The sequence below is a fragment of the Lissotriton vulgaris genome, chromosome 8, assembly GCF_964263255.1.
Source record: "Lissotriton vulgaris chromosome 8, aLisVul1.2, whole genome shotgun sequence".
Taxonomy (NCBI): Eukaryota; Metazoa; Chordata; class Amphibia; order Caudata; family Salamandridae; genus Lissotriton; species Lissotriton vulgaris.
In genome coordinates this window covers 1,229,656,194-1,229,682,120 of record NC_141696.1, presented here as the reverse complement: position 1 = coordinate 1,229,682,120, position 25,927 = coordinate 1,229,656,194, and the positions used below count along the sequence as shown (strand labels likewise).

Below are 25,927 nucleotides of genomic sequence, written 5' to 3'. Positions count from 1 at the left end.
GCTGGATAGTAAGCAGAAGGGGGGTACCATGGAGGAGTTATGGAAGGCACAGAAGAAGTGTCCAATCCTTGATGTCCTGTAGGGGCATGCTGAAGCCCAGGCAGCTGCTGACACCTCTGTAGATCCGCTCATACACTGGGAGAATGACCTCCTGAATAGGGAGCATAAGGCTCCTGAGCATGGGTAAAATTGTGTATTGGTAGTTTTCCAATTTTACAAGCCCTTCCTATTGGGGCTGGTGTTGCAGCGGGTCTAACCTAAAACCCTTTCTCGATATCACCAATCCAGGAGTAACCTCTTCTATTTACTCATCAGTGGGGCCCATAACACTGCGAGTCACACAGTCTCTCAATTGCACAGTTCCTGAATCAGTGATAAGTAGACGAGCTGCAAGACATGCGGGGTACCTTATTAACCTATACAGTAACTTTATACATTATATACATTAGAATTTTTAAATTCATAATAGTTATAAAAACAACTTCAAGGTACTTTGCTATTTGGTTGATGGACCAACTAGTAGGAATCAGTTGATGGCCATTAAGTCCAGCTCACTCACAAGTTCTTAAAACCTTCAACATTTAATCGTCATGACTTTTATTTTAATAACCACAGACTTGAGTTTATATTTTATAAAAAAAATTCTAGATTAATTAAGAGAGAATTATACATTTCAAAAGGTTTATTAGACAAATACATTCTAAGCATTATTTAATACATTTTAAGCACAGGAAAATGAAAAGTACTCATTACCCCTTGGCCATAGGGCGATGATAGAACCGCAGAACACAGATTAGGTTCTCAAGCTGACTGTCTGCCTCTCTAACCTCTTCGATGTCTCCCTCCTGACATAGGATTTCTGCGACAGTTTTCAGTATTTTTCCCCTTCAAAGTTCAAAGTCCAAAATATTTGAAGTCTCTTGCACCATAAAGAAAAATCGTCTCAACTGACAGCATGTCGTGCTAAGTAAAGGTGCAAAAAATATCATCCAAGCAGAGATCCCTTGTTATAAACTCAATCTCTTTTATACCCTTTCACTGACTTTCTAAACCCAAAATTGAAACTTTTAGGGGTTACATTCATTTCTCATTGGTCCATTGGAGGGGTGTCGATGGTCAACTCATGTCCTCCTTGCTCAAACCAGTTCGTAAAAGTGCAAATTCATACCAGGGGTTCACATGACTTCATCAAATGTTCACATTTGTACTTGTTTAACATTTTGCAATAGTTTCCAGCATCTAGGTTTCAATGCTCATCCGTTCCTAGGCTTTTTAATGTAGTTCAATTTGGTACAACTCCCGTTGCAGGCCAGGCTGGCCTTGAGATCTCTCACTCCAGGCATAGGCCATACACTCATGACTGAGCATCCATTCTTTGCGCATGTGCGGGGGCCATCTTTAATTTCAATTGCACCATTGTGTTTTAGCAGCAGACACTTTTCAGACTAGGCCAATCAGGTTGTAATGGGAACTAATATGAAAACAAACATAACAGAAATTAGATATAGTAAATAAGCCCTTTGGTTTACCTCCCACCATTCTAATTACCTGTGTTAGGTGTTACCTAGCAAAATTTTACAAATAGCAGTTTGTTTTCCCACGTGTAGTGTCTAAATATAATGTGCATTTTGTTGATTAATTTACATGCTTCGTTCACACAATTAATATTATTAAAATTATGAGGGGATAACTTTGTAGGGGGTACAAAAAAATGTTTTGTTTCTCCCCTTCTCCATCACTGGCTCATGAGGTACCCATTGCAGGACATCTGGGGCAGGACAAGACCTTTGACAGGCTTGTCACCCACCTTTACTAGTCACAGATAAGGACAGCTATTGATGCATTTTGTAGGTCTTGATTTACCTGCCAGGCTAGCGAGAAGACTGGGAAAAAGGTAAAGCTTCCCTGACTCCAACGCCTATTGGCACACCCTTTGAGAGGGTGGGCACTGATATTGTAGAGATCTTGGACCCCAAGGCAGCCTTAGGCAATAGGTTTATCAATTATAGCATGTTAGAACGCATGCTTTTACTTCTTGTTCTATTACAACACAGTCGATTTTTGGGGGGTTCCCAGGCCAGGATAGTCCATATTTTGCCATGGAAAAGCTGTACTTTACACTGCCCACTAGCTGTCCTAAGTACACCACAGACTCTTCCTGTATCTGGCACTTAGCAGCCTGAAGCACTACCTGCAGGGGAAATAGGTGGTCCTGCTAGGTGCTGCTGAAGACAGCTATGTCATCTAACTATGCAGCACTGAAGGTTCATCAGCGTCAGGAAGATGGCAGAGGCATTTTTGAGTCCAGAAGGACTACTGTGCTGCTAGTAGGACTGCCACTGCTGATCTACAAGATTAATGACCTGCCTGGATTACTGCCCTGTTTATCTTGCTCCTCTGCTACCTCCTGCCCGGGGACAAGGTCTGGCTCTTCTACCATTTCAGGACCTGCAGAGTGACTCACAAGGGCTAGTTTGGTGGCCTCCTGTTCAGAGCTACAGGGACACAATATGCTTCCTCTATCTTCACGCTGCACCTGGACCCAGCCTGAGTGAGTCCTGATGCTCCAAGTGGTGCCCCTCCAGTCCTGCACCCTGGAACATGGTTCCAAATGTGAACAGGTAGTCAAAATGCAAAAGTTTAAAAACTGCTCCTGAGAACCAGGAGGAGACCGGTACCAAAAGCTTGCATATCCACCCGAGATTAATTGCAGGTCGGATTGACTGCGGTTACTCCCTCCACGTTTTTCTGCACAGCAGCAAATCCTTTTCAGCTTCCCTGACTCCAATGCCTATTGGCACACCCTTTGAGAGGGTGGGCACTGATATTGTAGAGATCTTGGACCCCAAGGCAGCCTTAGGCAATAGGTTTATCAATTATAGCATGTTAGAACGCATGCTTTTACTTCTTGTTCTATTACAACACAGTCGATTTTTGGGGGGTTCCCAGGCCAGGATAGTCCATATTTTGCCATGGAAAAGCTGTACTTTACACTGCCCACTAGCTGTCCTAAGTACACCACAGACTCTTCCTGTATCTGGCACTTAGCAGCCTGAAGCACTACCTGCAGGGGAAATAGGTGGTCCTGCTAGGTGCTGCTGAAGACAGCTATGTCATCTAACTATGCAGCACTGAAGGTTCATCAGCGTCAGGAAGATGGCAGAGGCATTTTTGAGTCCAGAAGGACTACTGTGCTGCTAGTAGGACTGCCACTGCTGATCTACAAGATTAATGACCTGCCTGGATTACTGCCCTGTTTATCTTGCTCCTCTGCTACCTCCTGCCCGGGGACAAGGTCTGGCTCTTCTACCATTTCAGGACCTGCAGAGTGACTCACAAGGGCTAGTTTGGTGGCCTCCTGTTCAGAGCTACAGGGACACAATATGCTTCCTCTATCTTCACGCTGCACCTGGACCCAGCCTGAGTGAGTCCTGATGCTCCAAGTGGTGCCCCTCCAGTCCTGCACCCTGGAACATGGTTCCAAATGTGAACAGGTAGTCAAAATGCAAAAGTTTAAAAACTGCTCCTGAGAACCAGGAGGAGACCGGTACCAAAAGCTTGCATATCCACCCGAGATTAATTGCAGGTCGGATTGACTGCGGTTACTCCCTCCACGTTTTTCTGCACAGCAGCAAATCCTTTTCAGCTGTCTTTCGCCAAAGGGGTATCCGACTTCAAGGAATTGTTTTCGGCTACAGCCCTTTGCCTCGACCCCCTGGAGATTTTCGACTTCCATTTCAGAGACTAAGTCTGAACTTCCAAACCTTCACTGCTGCTTCGACGCAAGACTATCCAGCGGCAACGCTCAATCTGTAGACAGCCTCCTGCAGCCTTGCCCTGCTGAACTTTACCTTCCAAGAACCTTTTCCTCAAGAATTTTTCTAAGTCTGATGGTGAGTGTTGGCTGGGCCCAATCCACTTCTTGTATCTGAACCGGACTCCATTGAGTCCAATTTGGCCATATTTTCCAACTATGATCGGGTCTGGTGTGGCTAGATAGCAGTGGTTGGCGCTTCGGTCTTTTAGGTGCTAGTTTCCAGGAAAACTTGTAAACATTCATAACTCCTGTTGTACTGATTGGATTTTTTTCTTTTTCTTGCAAAATAATTTATTAAAATGTACTTTAGTTTTCTAAATTAGTGTGGGATTTTTCTTGTCTTGTGCTTTCACTGTTTTACTGTTTCTGTGCTGCATGACTACGTTACACATTGCCTCCAGTTAATCCTGACTGCTTTCTGTGCCGAGCTACCCAGGGTTAAGCATAGTTTTATTTAGTGACTTTTTATGATTCATAGTCCAAAGGGTTGTGGCTGTTGCTTGACCAGGGCTCACACCCCAGTTAACCTAAAACCCAATTTCTAACACTGACCTTTTCAGGTCTCACTCCATAATAACACTACTAAGCATTTGGCTCTAGTGGCACTAAACTTAAAGTGCCACTACCCCAAAATCTTATGATTTTTAGGTGTAACTGCTTTCCACCTGCCTCATGATTCACAGTTTCAAACTCTACAAAGCCCAAAGATTTAGGCCTCCAAAATTCTAAACCAGTGATTTCAAAATCCCACATTCGTAAAAAGATTCACTGCTCCTCACAATATACAACACACATTTGAAGATTTAAACACTGAACAAGAGAATCTTGTAGGTTATTTTTTATCTGTGCTTTGTATAAACGTCCGAATTTCTTTTTTTTTGGGGCAGGTTCCGATTGCCTCATGGGAGTATACCTTTTCTTCATCGGAGTCTTTGATGTCAAATACAGAGGACAGTACAAGAAGTATGCTCTCCTGTGGATGGAGAGCTTGCAGTGCCGGAGCATAGGTTTTCTTGCTATGCTGTCCACGGAGGTCTCTGTCCTGCTCTTGACCTATTTGACTTTAGAAAAGTACCTTGTGATTGTGTTCCCCTTCAGCAACATTCGGCCAGGGAAAAGGCAGACCATCATCATCCTGGTGTCGATATGGATCATCGGATTTATAATCGCTATTATTCCATTCTGGAATGAAGATTTCTTTGGGAATTATTACGGGAAGAATGGCGTCTGCTTCCCCCTCTATGCTGACCAAACGGAGGAAGACGGAGGCCATGTATACTCTCTTGGGATTTTTCTTGGTAAGACTTTCCATCTATTACTTTCAATATGCTTAAAGCTATCCCCATACAATTATTTCTGTAGAAAGCACGGACCAACAGAAGCACAATTAAATCCAAAAGACTGTTTTCACATTTCCAGGATCAATTCCCGGCTTAACAGTCCATTTCGAACAATTGATGTGGAGCAACAAATAGTAAGCTATAAATATTATGGGGCAGATTTACCAATTTTTCACTCACTGAAGGGCAGCAAGCAAAGTTGCTGCTCTGTGTTGCATGAAAGGGAAACATCATTAATGTGCCATATCAACTATAAATGGCACATTTCTGCTGCCTCGTAGCGTTGGTGCACTGTGTGCTGTCTAGCACCAATGCAGGCACTTTTGCACCATAGTGCAAAGGTGCCTGCATTACAAGTAGGATTGTTTGTGTGCAGGAAGCGGCATCTCCATGCACAAAAACAATTTGTAATGGTATTAACTTCCTTCAATGTTTGTGTCAGAGTGCAACACAAGTGAAAAGAGGAAATGACAAGGAGAAATAAAGATATTTCTCCTCATTACGCCTCACTGAGGAAGACATTCCATTTTGATGCATTCCAAGGTTTACAAGTCTGAGATTGCGCCAAAATCAATGGGTGGCTGCATGGGAATGCCCATGCTCCACACTTGGAATGCCTTCCCGGTGCAAGGCAGAGCAATGCACTGTCTTGCATTACTTTGTATGTAATAAACTACGAAAGGCCACGCAAAGTGGCTTTGCATGACTTAGTAAAGGACAAAAATTATTTTGTGTTGGGACTGTGCCTCAAAATTGACTCACCCCTGAGGCAAAATCTTAGTAACTTTGTCCCAAGTCTATAAAAAAGAGAAGTAAAATGTACTTTACTAAAACTCTTCGAAATTTCTTTACAAACTATGAAGACAAACGTGAGGTTAATGTAATATCTCTAGTGAGAGTAGCTCATTCCAGTACAGTGACTACCAGGAGTAGAATTGTAGATCCGCATCTGGGCATACCAGGCACACTTAGGGCGAGAAAGCAAAACACACACAATTAATGGACGGAATGCAGAACAAATCAAGTCAGATTTGGGTTAACGCCACATTATTTTGTCCACCATGCCACCCCTGTTTAGACTTGGCCATATGCAAATAAGTCTTGACCCAGTGCCTCATGGGAACAGTTCAGCCCGAACTGCCACGCCAGGTCCTCCGTGGACCGTAAACAAGCATCATAGGACCCGTTTCGCGGTTTCATCCCTCATCAGTCAGGATAGCTTGAATCCAGTTATATTGTGAGCCCGAGAAGCACGTCTGCAGTTACCCGGTGCCCTTAGGGCGAGTAAGCAAAGACACATAATTGATGGACGGAATGCCGAACAAATCAAAACATTCACCCCCAGTCAAGAGATCTGAGTTAACTCCATCATTCTTTTGCTCACCCCGGTTGGGACAGGTATGGATTTAGGCCCAGATCTCTGTACTGGGGTGAATGTATGACATTGTTCTGCATTCTGTCCATCAATTGCTTTTTTCAATTTGTCACCCCGAGTGGGACTGGGATGCCCAGACGTGGGTCCTGTGCTCCCCATGCCACTGGAGTCAAGCTATCCTGGCTGATGAGGGGTGAAGCCCCGAAACCCATCCTAGGATGCTTTTTTCCAGTCCAGAGAGGACCTGGCCTGGCAGTTTGGGCTGGACTGTTCCCATTCGACGCAGGGTCAAGACTGATTTGCATATGACTGGGTTCAAACTGGAATGGCAAGGAGAGAAAAAAAACGATGGATTTAGGCCCAGATCTCTGAACTGGGGTGAATGTATGACATTGTTCTGCATTCTGTCCATCAATTGTTGTTTTTACAACAGCTACATAAGGCCAGAAAGAGAAAAACATTTTGATGAAAAGGATAACCCAAAGCCCAGTCTATGTATATTGTAAGCAATAGGCCTGTTTTAAATCCAGCCTTAAAAATGTTCGTTAAATCACTGTGCAAGGTGTTTTCTCCTTGTGGGCAGCATTCTTCATTGAAGTTTAATGAAAAATGGAATATAGCACTCCTGGGGTCTTGGTTAAATATTGCTTTTCATGGCATACGCAGAATCAGTTGATAGTAATTCACCACTAATTCTTTTTGGAAACTGAAGTAGCATGCTACTCGCTGAAAAGCGCTTCCACTCCTCAGGGTAAGTAAGCACTATATAAATACAACTACATTTACATTTTACCAGCAACAGACCTACAACATATTAGTACTGTTAACATTCGCGAATCTTGCATATTCTAACATCCAAATTGAAAGTCATGGTATATATTTGATACACCAGGTGGTGCTGTTGCTTTCTTTGTATGAAAAATACAAATCCTACATTTTGTTGCACAGTACTGAACTCTTCTTGCACAAGCGCTCTACTGACATTATGTTCTGTTCAGTTTCTTACCAAGTTGTGACACAGTAACTTTGTTTATTCTTTGCTTTTAAAGCAACTGAGACAATACATCGTTTTCAAATCGACCTTTTGTTTTTAACTTTTCGCGTATGGCCATATTCTATATAATTATATATATTATTAGAATAATTGTATTTCCGAGCCGTTTGGACGATGGTGCGATCAGATTTGATCTGCACAATGACTGGGGTAGATTGCAGAGCCGTGGACTTAAAGCAGAATCGGCGCGTGCTTTTAGGAATTCTCCTCATAACACCTTGTCAAATGTTACCAGTCTCATAGAATATGTTCTTGCTGCCAAACCTATGGTTACTCAATGCTTTTAAAAGCTGAAGTCCTGTTTATTAAGGAGCTCTAGCACTTCTATGAGAGATGCAGTACTTACTAAATGAAGGTGGCGCATTAGAACAGTAAAGCAAGACTTTGCAAATGCATGTATTCAGGTGCCTTATACACAAAGGAGGTACAGGGGAGGAGAAAAGGTCATCCTCCACTCATATACTCATACACAACATAGGACCTGTTCACACAGTGAATCTCATCCTCAGATCCCTACCCATCTATTATGATATCCGTTGGGACAACGGTTAATCTTATACCGTCTGTGCTGTATGGATCTGGGTCACCACTTTAAAACAAAGAAAAGTTAACATTTTTACTGTTGCGTTGATTCCAACTGGTGTCGCCCCCAATCAGTCCCCTCCCCTCTTGCGAAGAATGTACTTCAAGTGAGTGAGAAGCGATAAAGGAAGAGAAAAATGTGTGATGGTGGTGCCTCAGGGGACTAAGACCATGGGGGTAAGCAGGAAGCTACTCGTCTGCTACTTCAGGTTCTCATCATCAGCAATCACAAATCCCAAACAAAAAAGTGTGGGATGTGAGAAAGAAAAGAAAGTGAACTCTGGTGCTAGGATGTCAAACACTGCCTGTACACCAGTAGGAATTTTTAATGTACCGCAGGCTCAATCCCACAATGAGGACTACGGGGCCTGGAACATAGCTCCGTCTGTCCCAATTAAAACCCAGCTCGATCACACTGGCTATTGGACTTTTATTCAGTGCTGTGTGCCTGCTCATTTAAAAGTAGACATGTTTCATTGCCCAAGGAAAACTCACGGCAATTTCTTCAGGGCGTGGGTCTGTCACTCCATCCTGCACCAATTGTTATTTATTTTTTAGTGTTCCCCGGATAAAGTCCCTCATGGGCATACCTGTACCCTCATGCGCATGTGAGTATGTATTTAGTCACTGCCCCAGTGGCTATCACGTTCACAGCCACCGTCAGTCGTGACCTCGTAGGTGCTGCGATAATGCCATCACTTTCAATTTGGATGTTGGAATATGCAAGATTCGCGAATGTTACCAGTACTAATATGTTGTAGGTCTGTTGCTGGTGAGATGTAAATGTAATTGTATTTGTATAGCGCTTGCTACCCGACACAGGTCCTATGTTGTGTATGAGTACGGACTGGTGCGTCAAGGGCGTTATGCACATGGATGGATGGCACTGCATGTAAAACACCACTCACTCATGTGCATCGAATTCAAAGAACTGCTCACTCAAGTGCATTGAATGCAAAGCACCACCAGGTGCATCGCATAAAAAGAAACGTTCACGTAGATACATCGGATACAGAGTAGTACTCAAGTGCATTGCACGCAAAGCACCACTCACTAAGGTGCATTGCATGCGAAGAACCAATCTTCATGTGCATTGTATTCAAAGAACCGCTCACTCAAGAGCATTGAATGCAAAGCACCACTCAGGTGCATCGCATAAAAAGAAACGTTCACGTAGATACATCGGGTACAGAGTAGTACTCAAGTGCATTGCACACAAAGCACCACTCACTAAGGTGCATTGCATGCGAAGAACCAATCTTCATGTGCATTGTATTCAAAGAACCGCTCACTCAAGAGCATTGAATGCAAAGCACCACTCAGGTGCATCGCATAAAAAGAAACGTTCACGTAGATACATCGGGTACAGAGTAGTACTCAAGTGCATTACATGCAAAGCACCACTCACTAAGGTGCATTGCATGTGAAGCACCAATCTTCATGTGCATTGGATTCAAAGAACCGCTCACTCAAGTGCTTTGAATGCAAAGCATCATGCACGTGCTTTGCATACAATGAAACGCTCGTGTAGATACATTGGGTACATAGTCGTACTCATGTACGTTGCATGCAAAGCAGCACTCCCTCATGTGCATTGCATGCAACCCACCAATTACTCACGTGCAGTGCATGCAAAGCACCACTCACTCACGTGCATTGAATGCAAAGCACCACTCTCTCACGTGCATGGGATCCAAAGCACCACTCACCAGTGCCTAATTTTTTGTAGGAAAAAAAATATGTACCAGGGTCCTCAGCAGGAGGCCACTGCTGCTTGCACCACCCATTCCCCCTTCCATCAATGCTAATATTAGTACCAACACAACTACTAACCATCACCACCCTACAAGTGCGAAAATTCAGACTATTCCAGGCCCCAAAAGATATCAGGTTCTGGGCACCAGGTATTAGTCAATGTTGAGTTAATAAACAACTGCTGTTGTACTCATCTCAAAATTGGGCAAACAATGCCACCCTGTGGCAGATTGTCATAAGTGCCAGTGTTGACAATTAAGTGACAGTACCAAGCACCTGAAACCACAAGCTCAATAAAGCACTGCGGATACATTTCTCATTACAGCAGATCACATGGCAGGATCCATGTTAGGCTTTATATACAATGTTTAATATTTTTGTATTGTGTATATTTCTAACATTTCCTTGTGCTAGTGCCATAATTATTGCTACCATAATTTGTTTCCATATATTATGCACCAGGGTAGTGCCTAATATAGAAACATAGATGTAAAAGTCTGTGTCTGTGTGTACTGAGCAAGAGGGCTGACAAAGGGTGTTCCACCTACAAATGCATTGTGGAACCTCTGGCATTCTGAGTGCAAGTATCTATATTGGCTCTGCCTATTAACCAGCCAGTGTGAGGTCCTGATAGACCCTTGTCTGTTATGTCCACCCTGCTAGTCTCTTTGGCAGCAACAGTAATGGGGACACAGAGGAATAAACTGCGTCCAAATAGTAAAGCTTTCTTCATGGTGGAGGCTTTGCTTGCATTATATTGCTTGTATTAAATGATACACAGAATACTTTTCTTGTGTCTCAAATCTTTAGGAAGTTGCAAGTGTCACTGTATGACGTAATGGGTGCGTTGCTCCCCTTCTGAGGGAAGGATGTTTAGATATTGTGTTATGTGATGAAGGCTTAGTAGATCCATTTATTTTCTGTGTGGATTCTGGTATGATGTTCTTCCTCATGATATAATCTGGCTGCATAAAAGACAAATGTGTGTGTGTGTGTGTCTCTGAGGGAAGGGGTATGTGTGGTGTCTTGAATCATGATGGGAGAGTGTAGGAAATTGGGTTACTGGGTGAAACCCTACTCAAGCAGCAACCACAATCTCTGTCAGGGTGAAACACAAACAAAACTCAAATTAACCTGTGCTTAACCTTCTGTTAGCTTTGCAGAAAAGAAGTCAGTCTGAACTCAGAGGCAATGGATGCTACTTGCCAAGTAAAATGTAATAAATTATGTGACACCAAAATGACAAAAATACAAACGGTAGAACTGGAGATATGCAATTTTAGAGATTAAAGTGCCAACTGTAGTTATCTGGTTGCACCTGACTGGGACAAAGTCACAAGCTCAGGCCCACTACAATGAAGCAGAGGCCAGATACAGGGCCCAAGTAAGGCCCACTGAACACCTTACATTCAGGTTTGTGGAGCGTTGCAAGATCCTGCATCAAGGATGCGTCATATATCTGTGATTCCGAAGAAGCTGCAGAGCTCCGATATGGAATTCTGTGTTGTCGCTGAGGATGCCATCAACAAGGGGCTTGCAATGTGAATGCCTGCACTGAGGTTGCATCATGCAGCGGTGGTGTCTCGGAAGCTGCTGGACTATGACGCAGAGTCCTGGGTTGTCATTGAGGATGCCGTCGACAAGGGGCTTGTGATTTGAAGTCTGTGTCAAATATGCATCACGCATTGGTGGTTCCAAAGAAGCTGTGGGGCTCCAATGCGGTGTCCTGCTACATCGTTGAGGATGCCGTTGACAAGGGACTTGCGATGTAAAGTCCTGTGTTGAACATGTGTCGCTCACTAGTGGTTCCAAAGAAGCTGCATCACACTTATGCAGTGTCCTGCATCGTCGTTGAGGATGCAACAGACGAGATTACTTGTGATGGAAAGGCCTGCGTCAAGGATGCGTTGCACAGCAGCAGTTCCGAGGAGACTGGGGGCTGCAAATCGAGTTCTGGAATTGAAGATGTATCGCCCTGCATCAGTTCTGCCCACAGGACCAAAGCTGGGATGGCAGACCACCTTCGGGCCCACTTCCAAGGATCCAGGAATGAGGGTTGCACCACTTGGGGAGGGTAGGCAACTTTCACTTAAAGTCCCTCAGGTGGTCCTGGGTTCAAGATGCAGGTCCAGTCCTTCTCACTCAGGCAGCAGGGCAACAGAGTATCAGTACTTCTTGAGAGCAGTAGAGCAATCCTTTTGAGTCTTTCACAAGCCCAGAGGTGTACTGAAGAGTTGGGTCTGAGGATCCGCTATTTATACCTGATGTCCACTTTGAAGTAAGAGAAGGTTCTGACGGTTTCTACTCCCAGAGGTATCTGGAATTTCTTCCCTCCCTTCCCTGGCACCTAACCCTTCTGCGGCCTCAAAAAACTAGTGGCAAAACCCTTTGTGAATGTGCTGGGGTGAGCCTTTGTGATGTGCACGTGTTGTAGGATACCGCTCCTCCCCTTCATCAAGTTAGAGATGGCCCCTCCTGCCAACAACTATTCTCTCTTTGTCTCACAATTTGGGAGCAATATACAAAGATCAATTGCCAGCTACGCCTAGCCATGTGACCCAGGAGACAGGCAACAAATGGTTGTGACAGGAAAATGCCAACTTTCTAAACGTGGTATTTTCAGAATTGTGACTTAAAATCAGACATTACAATTAAAGATGGTTTAAATTACAATTCTTTAGACAACGAAATCGCTATTCCGACCAGCTCCCAGTTGGAAGTTAGCATTTATTAAATGTAATACAGTAACCTACTCTTATCCTATGGGAAAGGTAGGCCTTGCAGTAGTGAAAAATGAATTTAATTGTTTTTCACTACCAGGACATGTAGAATTGTAAAGTTCATGTCCAACTTTTTCAATACACTGCACCCTGCCCAATGGGCTGTTTAAGGCCTACCCTAGGGTTGACTTAAATGTATTGAAAAGGCCTTTAAAAACAGCACACACAGATAGCGATGGTAGGCCTGAGACATGTTTTGAAAGCTAATTAGCTGTGTGGCACAAATTGTGCTGCAGTTCTATTACTGGCATTTAATTTACAGGACCTTGGTACCTGTAGTACCACTGCACTAGGGACTTACACGTAAATTAAATGTGCTAAGAGGGTGTAACCCAATGTTACCATGTTCAAGAAAGAGAACACAAGCACTTTAGCTCAGGTTGGCAGTGTTAAGTGTGCAGAGTCTTAAAGCCGGCAAAACAAAGTCACCAAATACAGGAGGATGGAAGGCAAAACATTGTAGGAAAACCGCAGTAAGAATGTCAGGTCCAACAGGGAGCTGTCATAGAGGCTGCTTTGTGGCAATTGGTTATGTTCAGAAAGAGATAGAGAAGTAGATTATTCTTCCACTGGTTGGTGTCCTGTAACCTAGAACATGATACTAATTAAAGAAGTGTGATGGTTTTATACTTACTGGCCTCTGGGCTGATCTGCCTGGTAGGCCTGCTATTTGTTTTATTCAAATGCACTTTGGAAGGTGCAATTTAAGTATGCTTGGTTTTTGATGGTGTCTCGGTTAATAGTGATCATCGGTTATTCCACATTTTCTAATACAGGACAGTGGAAAATAGGCAACCAAAAATAAAAAGATAGCTCTCCACAGTGTGGTACATGTCGAAAAAAAATCCTAATGCCGGTTTTATGGTCCCCGCTTTAAACTATTTTGTCCATAATTCTTACTACAAACAAAGACCCTTTAGTTTCTAATTATACATCGGAGAACGACCTTTACAACGCAGGCATTACACAGCCGTATCTTCACATCGCAGGCATTATAATGCAAATCGTTACAGCGTCTTGCGCTGGATGACGCTATAAGCTAAGAAATAGTATGATTTACTATTTCAACACCTTCCCTACTGTTACGTAAGCTTGAGTTGGAATAGTAAATCATACTATTCCTAAGTCCAGCGCCCTCCAGTGCAAGTCATTGTAACGACTTGAGTTGTAACCAAAGCGATGTAACGTCATACATTCCTATACATCCGGCCCAGTCCTTTGCTTACTCAGCAACAGACACTTCTTGTTTAAAGAACATGCTCAACATTGGTTGATTTGCAGTTGTATGCCCCTTGACTATGTATCAGTTCTGTGACGTAGGTATTGAGAATTCTGTGATCATGTATCCATGGCTTTAACCTCTTATAGCTGTGCATGGGTTTTTTCCAATTCTCATTTGCTTCTTTCTAATGGAAATTTGCTTCGAGTGAGTCCGTGTTTGTTATTTTGGTTGCTTGTTGGCAATAGAAAATTTGGTTCAGCTCCTCATCCATGCAGAAAATTCCCAGCTCGTCCTTGGCAATCCTGTTCAGTTGTGCTAGCGCTGGGTCATATGTAGCCACCATAGCTACTCATTCTGTAGTTGTTCCAACTCTTTATTGCAGCAGGTTGCCTTTAGGTGTTCTAGATGCACAAATAAATTAAAAAAGAATCTGTTTGACGGAATGTCTAATGGCGTATGGAGATTTCTTTGCCCCTTGTATTTTCAATAGAACTTACATGGTGGTACCTGATGGCCTCAATATCCTTGTAACTGAGTGAATTATATAAGGTTTCTCCCAAATGTCCATTTCTTTTCACATATATGGTATCACATAGAAAGGCATACTTGCTTGTTAGAATTCCATGGAAATACAATGGTGGAAACACTGAGGGGCATATTATCAACGACCGGTGTTAAAGTTATCGCCGTTTTATCGGCTAGAAACTCCTGATAAAACGGCGATAATGGGCTTGATAATACTCCCTTGTTAATTCCCATAGAAGCCCATGTTAACATCAGAACATGGGCTTCTATGGGAATTAACAAGGGCGTATTATCAAGCCCATTATCGCCGTTTTATCGGCAGTTTCCTGCCGGTTAAACGGCAATAATTTTAACACCGGTCGTTGATAATATGCCCCCTAATGACTTCTGGAATTGTGTAAGAGACTCCTAACTCTGACTGCTCATTTTTCAATATTACTGTATATTTTGTATTAAACAATTTAAATATTTACACCTTAAAATCAATTAAAGAATTTGAAAACAAATCACCACATAAATAGTAATTAATTTACTAAGCTCCTACAGACATATTAACTTCTTACACTTGTTGTTTTTATTATTCTTGTGTAGCTCATAACCTAACAACCAAGTGCCTGCTTATATTTAGAAACGTGCACATTTCTAATAAAATATTTTCAAATGCATTATGCATAATTTATCAATTGCAATAAATTAATGGAAACTGTTTGTTTACTCCTACAGGTGTCAACCTGCTAGCTTTCATCATCATTGTGTTTTCCTATGTCAGCATGTTCTGTTCCATCCAGAAAACTGCCCTGCAAACTGCCGAGGTCAGCAGCCACCTTCACAACGATGTTGCTGTTGCCAACAGATTCTTTTTCATCGTGTTCTCCGATGCCATCTGCTGGATCCCCGTTTTCCTTCTAAAAATTCTCTCATTGTTCCGGGTGGAAATACCAGGTAAATTAAAGTTTCTCATCAGTAGGCATTTACATTGTTGCCATGGTTGCATTTCTGCAAGCTGCAGCTAGTCCCGCAGAGACTGGTATCCTTCAATGAAGTACAGACTCGTCATCTCGTTCAATACAGACAAATAGTTGATCTAATCCTGGTTTTGATATTTTGTAGTTTTTATTTCTACTTCGAAATGGAGGACTACATGTTCCAAAATGCAAAGAAAAAGTTAACAATATTGTCTTATCACGCCTGACCCTGGACATCCTCCGACCTCTGAGGGTTTGGCTCCTGGCATGTTCAAGAAAGGGTATTCACAAATCCTTCTGTCTAGAAGCACAATGACACCAGTTGCTTTTGGTTTCAGACTGTTGTTGAGTTCATTTATTATAGTCTCAGTGAACAAGAGGAATTCCTGGTTTTCCAGGGATTTCTTTATCTGCGCACTTTATGAAAGTCTCCTCCTAGCTGCCCTCACTGTTTGCCCTAGCATGGTGTTGTAAAAGAAACTTCAAACGCAGTGAAGGTAAGAACTCATCTTTATTCTGTCACCCACTCTCCTGGACTGCCTGAGAGATGCCAACATTCCAAGGCGAGCTCTCACGGAACATACCAACAAGGAAGGGACAACCAGGGGAGGGCGGAGTGTACCAAGTGGATATATTAACAAGTAGAAAGATTACAACACATCTCCCTTTGATACATAAGGGAGAAACCTGAAGATGATGCTGTCCAGGAAGTTATTGAAGAGCCAGAAAGCGACCTAAAAAAGGCTTCAACCAAAGAGGGGAGAGGAGGGGGGGGGGGGGGGGGGGGGAAACGAAGGAGGCCTCCCCAACTGGAAATAGAAAGTGGGTGGGGGGAACACCACATGAATAGCAAGGTTGTAGGGGAAATAGGTCCTACAGTACAATTCCATCACAAATGTACATTTCCACATTCCAGAAACCCTTAAAGCATTTACCTAAAAATTGCTAGGAAGCATAAAATGAATGTACGAGGCACATTGAGACATTATCTGGACCTTATATTTATATCCTCCTATTGTGCGGAAAAAGATAAAGTATAATTGACCTGAAGGTACCTTAACTTGACATACCCTACCTACAGATTCTGCTGGTGGAACTTCTCCAAGATACACTGGAAGTGTATCCAATAGGTTGGCCAAACTGGAAACTACACTTAATGAGTGGAAGGAGGGTAGATCTTACCAAGGATTTCTGACATGAGGGTACCACTCTCCCAACTCCCCTGAACGGGTAAGGCCTTCATCTTTACCCTGCCCCTCAGGTGAGTGGGCTCCCCAGCATAACCTGTTGGCGATACCTTGTGTTTGGACACATAGAGCGTGGCAAAGCTATCCTGATCGTTCCCCTTGCGTAGTTCCTCTCTAACGCAGGGATTGAAGGTACACCCTGCATGCTGGTCCCAGAAGGATGTGGACATGGCAGCAATGGGGGAGGGAAAGGTGGAGAACTCCCCCTTAAAATTTAAAGGAAGAAGCAAAAGTACGATTGACTATCGGACATAAGCACCCAGTGGAAGGGATCCCTAAAATGCTAACCCCACAAGGGACAAAAGGGGAAAAAGGAAACCCACTTACCAAAGGATGGAGCTAACTAACTGTGGACACACCAAGGTACACAGGGTACTAGCATTGCCACTGACCGTATATATCTATTGCTGCAGATCCGCTGAAGATCCCAAAGACAATCAAAAATGAAACGCCCCAAAATGTGCTGTAAGTGCACTAACAGTAAAAAAACTGTATATGAAGTACAAGGGTACCACGTAATTACTGTGTGGTTAAAAGTAACACATTGTGCTGTATCACTGGAGAACAAGGTTGCCCTGAAATTACAAAATTAGCTTTTCACAGGCTGTACACCATCACTGCCAATACGAGAAAAGGTACTAGGTTCACCTTAAAATACTAAATACATAGCTTATCACGGCTGTACAATATCACTGCACACTAAAGTCACCAATCTAATTAATATGAATTACCAAACGCACGGTTGTAACCATTACAATGTTCACCCTTCCCCCAAAACCCATACATGAAATGATATCATCTGCTTGCTCAGTACTCCCCCTCTGCAGACAGGAACGTGTCCATATAATTCTGATATGAATGTTGTGTAAAAGGACAATCTCCAATCTATCACGTAAGTACCAGGTATACACAGTTAGAAGTTTGCACGGTGCACTATAGAATTTACAGTAGTACCCCCTTTATTTATTTATGTATATTTTTTTTTTTCCTTAAAGCATGTAGAACCGCCCACAGTAAGCACGGATGACTTCAGAGCCTGGATAGTTTAACTTAGGAAATTCTAATTATGTTAAGGCATGCAAGAAGCTTTGCTTGTGAAGTAACCAAAAATATGCCACAGCTATGAACTACATTAATTTAAGTAGGTTACTGAATTGATGCCGATGGCTTGCAGATGATAATGCTCGACATCATTTCTTGTCACGTACACAACGGGACACATGAGGGCGCTGTGTCTTTACATAGAATATATCATCGAGAATAAGGTTCAAACGTTAGTCAGCTACATGTAGCCCCCAGAAGACACAGTACTGTTAATCGCCCCCAAAGTGCAGGCTATAAGTACACAGTCACGCTGATCCCGCTGAAGAGAGGACAAAACGTTCCATATTTAATTCAATGAAGACCTTACTTGAAAAAGGAAATGCCCCAAAGTGCTTCCAAGTGTACTGTAAAACTCCGATCACTTGTGCGAAAATCGAAAATGCCACTCTGCCCCCGTTGAAGGTCCGGAAGGTATTGTAGATGACAGCTCTGAGGTAGCTGAGACGCCCGATTTTGACCACGGCGTTCTTACTTGAAACTCTGTGAGGCAGGGACGACCAGGGAGGCGCTAACAACTCTTGAATATGTGTTGCTGCCCGCGGGGATGCACTGGACGTCGCCCTCAATGATCGAAAAGAAAGGAATTGGAGATGGCTCGGAGGGAGAAATTGCACCGGAACTCACGTCTTCTTCTTCATCACTACTGACGTTTCAGACCGGTTTACAGGCGGAGCTGCTGCGCAGACTCGAAAAAGGAAACTGACGAGGATCCTCTGAGGCGAATGAAGGGCGCCCCGCTGTTGACATGAATGACAACCAGGCAACCCGGCCAAACCAAAGGGATTCCTCACTGGTAAATTGTACAGCGGTACTGAGGAGCCGGTCAGGGCACACCAAAGAACCGAGAGGAGAACTCTCACTGTTTGTTGATCTGACAGCGGAGCAAAAATCACCACGAAACTCCTCGTCAAGTGTACTCTACACTGGACAACCCGTTTAGACTCCGAGCCTTCACATAAACAGGATCGTGTAAAAACCGCCACCCATGTGGCTGCAGATTAACGCTTCACTCAAGAACGGGATTTTTTTCATCCGGCGCAGAAGAGGGGAAGATTACTGAGGGAAGTGCTCCAGCAGTGCGCTTACGATTTTCTTGACCATGAAAATGCTTTCCAGTCAGAAGCGCACGCTTCACCCTCCGTCTCAGCTTGGCTGTACGAAGCTGTCCAACTCCTCCTCAATAAGTCCCTTGAACAAACGTTGGTAGTGCACACCTTTACTTCAGACGAGGGAGCCCTCTCAGCCAACGGCGCTCACCTCCTCACCTTAAATCAACGGTTGCTGCTCACACACTCCTTATGCCTTCGATTACTCACGGCACAGAGCTCAAAGGTCTCTCCGCTTAGCTGGTACTTCCAAGATCAGCATAGCACCGCGCTGACTGTCATTCCGCCATTTCTACATCTGCCAGGTTTGATGTTAGCACTTATAGATGGACGTGACTGGCTTTGATCACGACTTCTGCTTCAATAAATCCCCCGAAATCACAAGATGACAATCCTTCCTGAATACTAGGCTACTGGACCGTCGAACAGAGATCACCAATTTAACTTTTCACCTCATCTGTACCAAGCACGAACTTCACAGCATTACTCGCGTACCGGTTGGAGAGAGCACTGAAAGGGGAGGTGACAGCTTGGCCCCCTGCGCCAGGTTCTTCGCCTCGTCGCCAGTGTTGTAAAAGAAACTTCAAACGCAGTGAAGGTAAGAACTCATCTTTATTCTGTCACCCACTCTCCTGGACTGCCTGAGAGATGCCAACATTCCAAGGCGAGCTCTCACGGAACATACCAACAAGGAAGGGACAACCAGGGGAGGGCGGAGTGTACCAAGTGGATATATTAACAAGTAGAAAGATTACAACACATGGCAATAGCTATCTATTTATTTCTGGGGTCTACAGATAGGAACCAGTGGCAAGAGCTGAGCCTTAAAGACTTATTTTAATATTTCTTTTATCGATCCCATACCCCACGTACTGTTCTTCCAAAGTATCAAAAAGGCCCTGTCTTAATGTCCACTCTTTGTGGTTCTACTGCTGCTCCATTTATAATGTCTCTAAATGGAAACAACTGTCCCCTTATCTCATCCCACTACTGCTTAATTTGAGCTGGTGGTTTCTGGTGCTCTACACTGGCACTACATTGTAAACAGCGGCACTTGTGACAGCTGTTTGTTTAATTTAGAGATAAGTAGGACAACCGTTGTCGCCCATGCCATTCTTTTAGCTTTGGGAACCTCTATCAGTCTAAATTGCCTTAGTTGTAGCCGTGTGATGGTGTGCAGTTGTGCAGGTACTGTCATTGACAGCTGACATGGGTGGGGCGAGCTGCTGCGGCCTCCTGACGAGGTCCCTGGAACGTATTTTTTTTTTTACAAATTAAGTAGAGCTTTCAGGGTCACTTAAAATATTCGCTCCTCCTTTGTTCAGTTCATATTGTGGGAATTCCATCCTTCCCACAGGATCACTGAGCCTTGCATTGCCCATATGGTTTTATGGCCCCTTTTCTATTACACCAGTATGACACTCTGAAGCTTGGTAGATGCCATGGTCTCTGCTTCAGGTGCCTTGACATTCGTATACGTCATAACATCCTGCTGCGTCTCAGCCAATTGCACAGCAGAAGGCGCTGTTAGTCATCAAGGCTCAGCCAGGCATAGCAAACGATTCGATAATTCCTTTTAGATAAACAAGCGTTCTTCCCACTTTTGATTAAACACTTGTTGAGGCAGCCGTAAACGTCCTGCAACAGTTCTAAATGTGAAACATCACGTGCATGCACACGTCACATTAATGTTTCTAAAACATAGGGTAGAAGTCCTTATATTTGTGTCCCTATTTGCGGGGAAATACACAGTTATATTGAGATGTATGAAGGAAGATGGAAATCCATGTCTACCAAATAACCCTCAAAAATCAAAATGATCCTAATTGGAAATAGAGTGTAATATGCTCGGATTTGCTCTCTTCCTGGGTTGAGATTCCCTGTTAGCTGGATAACACCTTTGCATCACAACGCTGATCTGCAGAAATGTAAACTGTACAAATAAAGTGGAGCCTAATAAAGACCAGTAATATATATAAACAAACCCTTGGACGTTTAGTGAACAACACACTAGATGTTATTAAGATACAGTGAGAAAGTTCAAGAAAGAAGAGGCCTTGAGAAAGTCATTAGCTCTGGCTCAGTGAATGTTTTGTTTTAAGACGGTGCTTTGTGCTAACGTATGCTTGCATATCTAAACATAAAAGCATACATGTATTTGTGGCTTGCACCTGATCCCTGAAAAAAAAAAATTAAAAAACCTACAGCAAAGAAAAAAACTAACAATGAATGTCTCCAGTATACAATGCATATATGATATAAAGAATGTAATGTGAAATTATTCTGTTAGTTTTGAGATGTAGAACAGGCCCTAATACTTTGCAATGCAAGCAATACAAAAAGGCGAAATTTAGCATCAAACACCCTACATTACGAGGTGAAGAGAGGAATACGCTTCTGGGTGAAGCCAGATTCCACTCCATGTATGTTTTAAAGTATTGGTAACAATAGGTAGTGTAGACATGTGCTGTCAAGCGAGACCTCAAAGGGACACTAATGTATGTCTCTGAAAAATAGTTATTCTGTGTAAGCCTCACAGTTATGCAACGAGGTACAAAGTCTTAGACGAGAGATTGCAAAATTAAGAGAAATACAAATTCATCCATCCCAACAGACATCTGCATGTCGAAATACCAAAACATACAAAGGAAACAGTTTGCGAGTTGCAGGGAAAAGATGGATTTCCATAAAAGTCGAGTTCTTCAAATTCCAGCAATGCTGTGTACCGTGTATACTAAAAGTCTTGAATATTGAGGAGCTTCATTGCTTACTGTTTATCATTGTACTTTTTTTCCACAATTGCTATGTATATTTCATTTTGTCCTCTCCTTCAACTTATTGTAAAGCGCTCTGATATCCTTCGGGATCTTGTTCGCGCTATATAAAACTTTATAAATAAATAAATAAATAACACTCACAGTGGGTGATCTACAAGTTCTGTAATGTGGAAAAAAATATTTTAGAAGTGTCTGAAACTGTGTAATTTTTTAATAAAAAAATTAGCAACATTTCACACATTTTCCAATTAAGCATTGGGATGTGGTTTGGAAGTATCTTGCTTGACTATTTTCACGAGAATTCGTACTTTGTGTAAAAAAGTCTTGTGAGAAAGCAGCAGGAAGCACGTTTAAGGAGAAAATCTCTCTTTCAAAGACATTTGCTGTGCAAGCCAGGGGCCTACGGGCAACATTAAAACAAAATCACATTATATGATTATGTTTAAATGTGCGAAATTCAGGAAATTCTTGAATTTCACTGGTGTAATTTAAATTTCGCCCAGACCAAGGGCCTCATTTATGAAAAGTGACGCATCGCTGCGAGAAAACAGAGATGCGTCACTTTTCATTTGCGACCTCCTTGCGACCCCAATGATGCGTCATATTTACAATATGACGCATCATTGCGCAAGGAATTACAGATACGTCAATATTTCTGCCGTATCTATAAGCGCAAAAGTGACGCATTGCTGGAGTGTGTCACAAAAGTGACGCAACTCCAGCAATGCTTCCTTTCACATGGGGAAAGCCCCATGTGAAAGGGCTTGCGTCAGTCATACGCCTGCTGTGAGGAAGACGCAAGATTTTGACGCAACAGCATCCTAAAAGTGACGCAGTGGAATCTCATAGATTTCACTGCGTCACTATTACGAGGCTTTTTGCGGGGGAACGCCCCCTCTGCATACATTTTACCTGACGCAGGTATAATGTAGCGCAGGGGTTTACTTTGTAAATAGTGCGCAACAGGAGGCATGTTTTACGCCGCCGATGCGTCACAAAAAGTGATGCACCGGCGGCGTAAAAGTGACGCACGGCCTCATAAATGAGGCCCCAGATGTGTCCTCCGTGACACAGCCTTGTTTTTCCTACGTGTTTGTTTTCTCCATAAGGGGCATTTGTCTTCCTTCCTTACAGGCTTCTTCTGCTAGTCAGTGCCATTTACAGCCACTGGAATCATGTCAAGCTCCCATGTATCCTAAATATAATTAACAAAAAAATCGTCTCATTTGGTTAAGATTTTATAGATTAACTTCAATGGGCAATTCAGCCTCAGTAAGATGTGGCACTTTATATTGAATTAATCCAAAAACAATTGAAGGTGCATAGTGTTTTTATTCTCACTGCACCATTAGCCATTCAATGATGAAAGAATCAATTATAATATATACAAAATTGTATATATTATAATCGATTCTTCCATCATTGAATGGCTAATGGTGCAGTGAGAATAAAAACACTATGCACCTTTAATTGTTTTTGGATTAATTCAATATAAAGTGTGTGATTATGAACCAATAATTATATGTTTGGTCTGGGACCCCTGTATACCTATACCGACTGTTCACCCAGGTCCCACTGACTATATGGGTCAACCCTACTTTTTACAACATCAGTAAGATGTGGAACACGAGGGGAATTAAAAATCTAGCTTTGAAATAAACTCTGGCGTAAGGCAAGGTTGTGTCTTAGCACCGGCCTTATTAAATCTTCTTTTCAGCGATGTAGACAAAAGCCTCCTTACCCTGAAATTGGATGTTCCAACAATCTGAGGTGACAAAACACCAATTATTTTGTTTTCTGATGATGTTTTGTGATTGGCCTGTACTGAACCATCTAGGCACAAGCTTTTGCAAAAAATAAGCTTCATCATGTTGGAATTGGACATGTATACTGTTCAAGCCCATCTAACAAATAAACCGATCCTGTATTGGATCAAAATACGGCAAAGCAGTGACCCACCCAAACTACCTTGGCTCAATCACATTGCAAGTACTTTAGTCTCCATAGGCTGTGCAGAAATCTGGACTAATCCACTTCAAGTGTGCAACTAATCAAGGGAAAATATTGGGCCTACAAGAACACACAGTAAGGAGGCAAATTAATGACATACTTCTATGAAATGAAATCCTCTGGATCGTATGAACAGTGCTTGGACAAGTTATTTTCAGAGATAAAAAAATTGTACATAAGTGTGCAACCCAGCGGTTTTGGGCTGGCTAAGACGCATCGAAGCCAATCAGAATCCACTGTTTCAAACAGGGTGAGTACGGTACACCTGTCTGATAACCTGTGCTCACCCTCTGGTAGCTTGGCACCGAGCAGTCAGGCGTATCCTCAGGGCTTGGATGTAAAGTATTGATACAACACCCCCTTGCAACATACTGTGTAGTGTGTATGCTACAACAATACTCCACACCGTATGTATGAAAACACTTGTCTTTGTGTTATACAAACACACATACACACACTGAAATCAAAATGAGAGACACATTATATATACACTCTACAGTTATACTCAAATTGTCAACTTTCCCAATAGCAGAAAGGTTAAACAGTCACAGTTCTTTGACCGTGCTTTGTGACTCAGACCCTTAGTCTTCAACTACACCAGCCAACGATACACGTTGCCCCAGCTGGCACCGTGTTGCCTAGACAGTCAGAACAACCTAACACAGAAAGAAAAAGTGTTTTAATCCAACGAAGAATAAAGATTTTTGAATAGAACATATTGGTTGTTGTGACTCCATCCCTGGTGCTACCTCCATACTTTCTCTATTTGGCGTTTCTGGATCGCCAGTGGGACCCAACTGCGGCAGGTCGAGGAGTCTATGGGCATAGGACTTTTAAATATTGTGGACATTGAGGTGTGAAACATATAGTCAGCTGCAGTTTCGTTATATTCTAGCAAAAGTTACTTAGTTTCGTCCATCCGGATCAGACCTCCAGGCGTGCAATGGCACATGCACCAGTGCGGGTCAATATCCACCCTTTAGACAAAAGGTTGTGACCCAGGAAGCTGGCCTGCTCCCAAGTCTGAAGAAATGCTTTACCCTCAAGCCCGGGTGGGATGTGCCATAGACCCCTGACAGTCAGCTGCAGATGCCCACAAGTCACACGAAACCCCTTTGGGTCTCATCACAGTGTTTTCCAAAACAAAGCACCCTGTGGCGTGAGTCCAAGAAGAGGGATCCAGTGACCTCGGACAGAAGCCGAGATGTCCGATAAGGTCATCCTCCCAATCAGGAGGCCGAAGACAGTCTCAGCTCTCGGCTCAGATTCCCCCAAAACCCAGCAGACACCACACTTACTGTAGCGCAAGCAAGCAGAGGTAACCTGGTTGCAAGCATGGGTCCCTCGGACTCTGCAAGCTTCTCTCTCACTCCTCAAACTCCTCATGTCCTGGTACCTCAGATGGCTGCTGATCTTGCACACACACTCCTCTTGCACAGCAAGATGATGGTGTATGTCAGGACAGTCCTTGTCCCAACCACAATCACTTCCACTGGTCTCCACTGCACTCAGTGCAGTCCTTTTGATCTCCTGGAGACAGTGAGATCCTTTGTGTCCCTGGGATCTCGTGAACAGATCACCGGCCCTTGGGGAGTACTTTGAGACCCAGGTTACAACAGTTGGCACATAGCTGCAGGCCAGCAACATCCAGGCAAAATCCACCAAGTGATTGCCCCCCTCTTAGAGCATGACCAGCTCCCAGCTACCACAGGTCTGGGATAGTCCAGGTGCAGTCCCCGCTGCCCTAATGATTCCTTGTGTCAATGTCCCAGTATCGAACCAGGTTAGTATGGTTCCAAATCCAAAAGTGGCTCTACTTTCAAAGGCCACAGCCCCAGCAGTTCTACCCAGCATGGCCTTTGAAGATATGATCAGTTCAAAAGGCCACCTTTGAAATGCAGAGGCACTCTCTAAATGTTGTCCTATATGCCATCCTGTTCAGGAGGTTTGATCACAATTTATAGTGAGGCTAAGACCCTGGCCCTTGGAAAGTAGGTGCCAATTCCACCCCACGTAACCATCCCAGAGAGGCACCTTAGAGTCAGAGGTCCGCAATTTCCAGTGAACCCCTTGTTTATGGCCCTCTATCAGGAATTCATAGATGTGGCTGGCCCCAGCACAAAGTTGTGAATTAGGGGACAGGCCGCCAGGCACACACAGCCCGAGCATCAAAATTCTCACTTTCCCAAAGTGACATTTACAGCACCGTAATGTTGAAACCCCCTCCCACTCCTGGAAAGGATTTGCCATTACGAACTCATCGATACT

General features: G+C 43.3%; 1 protein-coding gene across 1 annotated transcript in view; it reads left to right on the top strand.

Moving 5' to 3' along the window:
• Positions 1–25,927, top strand: part of RXFP2 (relaxin family peptide receptor 2) — a 1,407,219-nt gene that overhangs the window by 1,367,430 nt on the left and 13,862 nt on the right. Inside the window, exons 16-17 of the mRNA XM_086935135.1 lie at positions 4,705–5,115; positions 15,174–15,392. Of these exons, the coding sequence (XP_086791261.1) occupies positions 4,705–5,115; positions 15,174–15,392 (630 nt within the window). The remainder of the gene's footprint in view (positions 1–4,704; positions 5,116–15,173; positions 15,393–25,927) is intronic.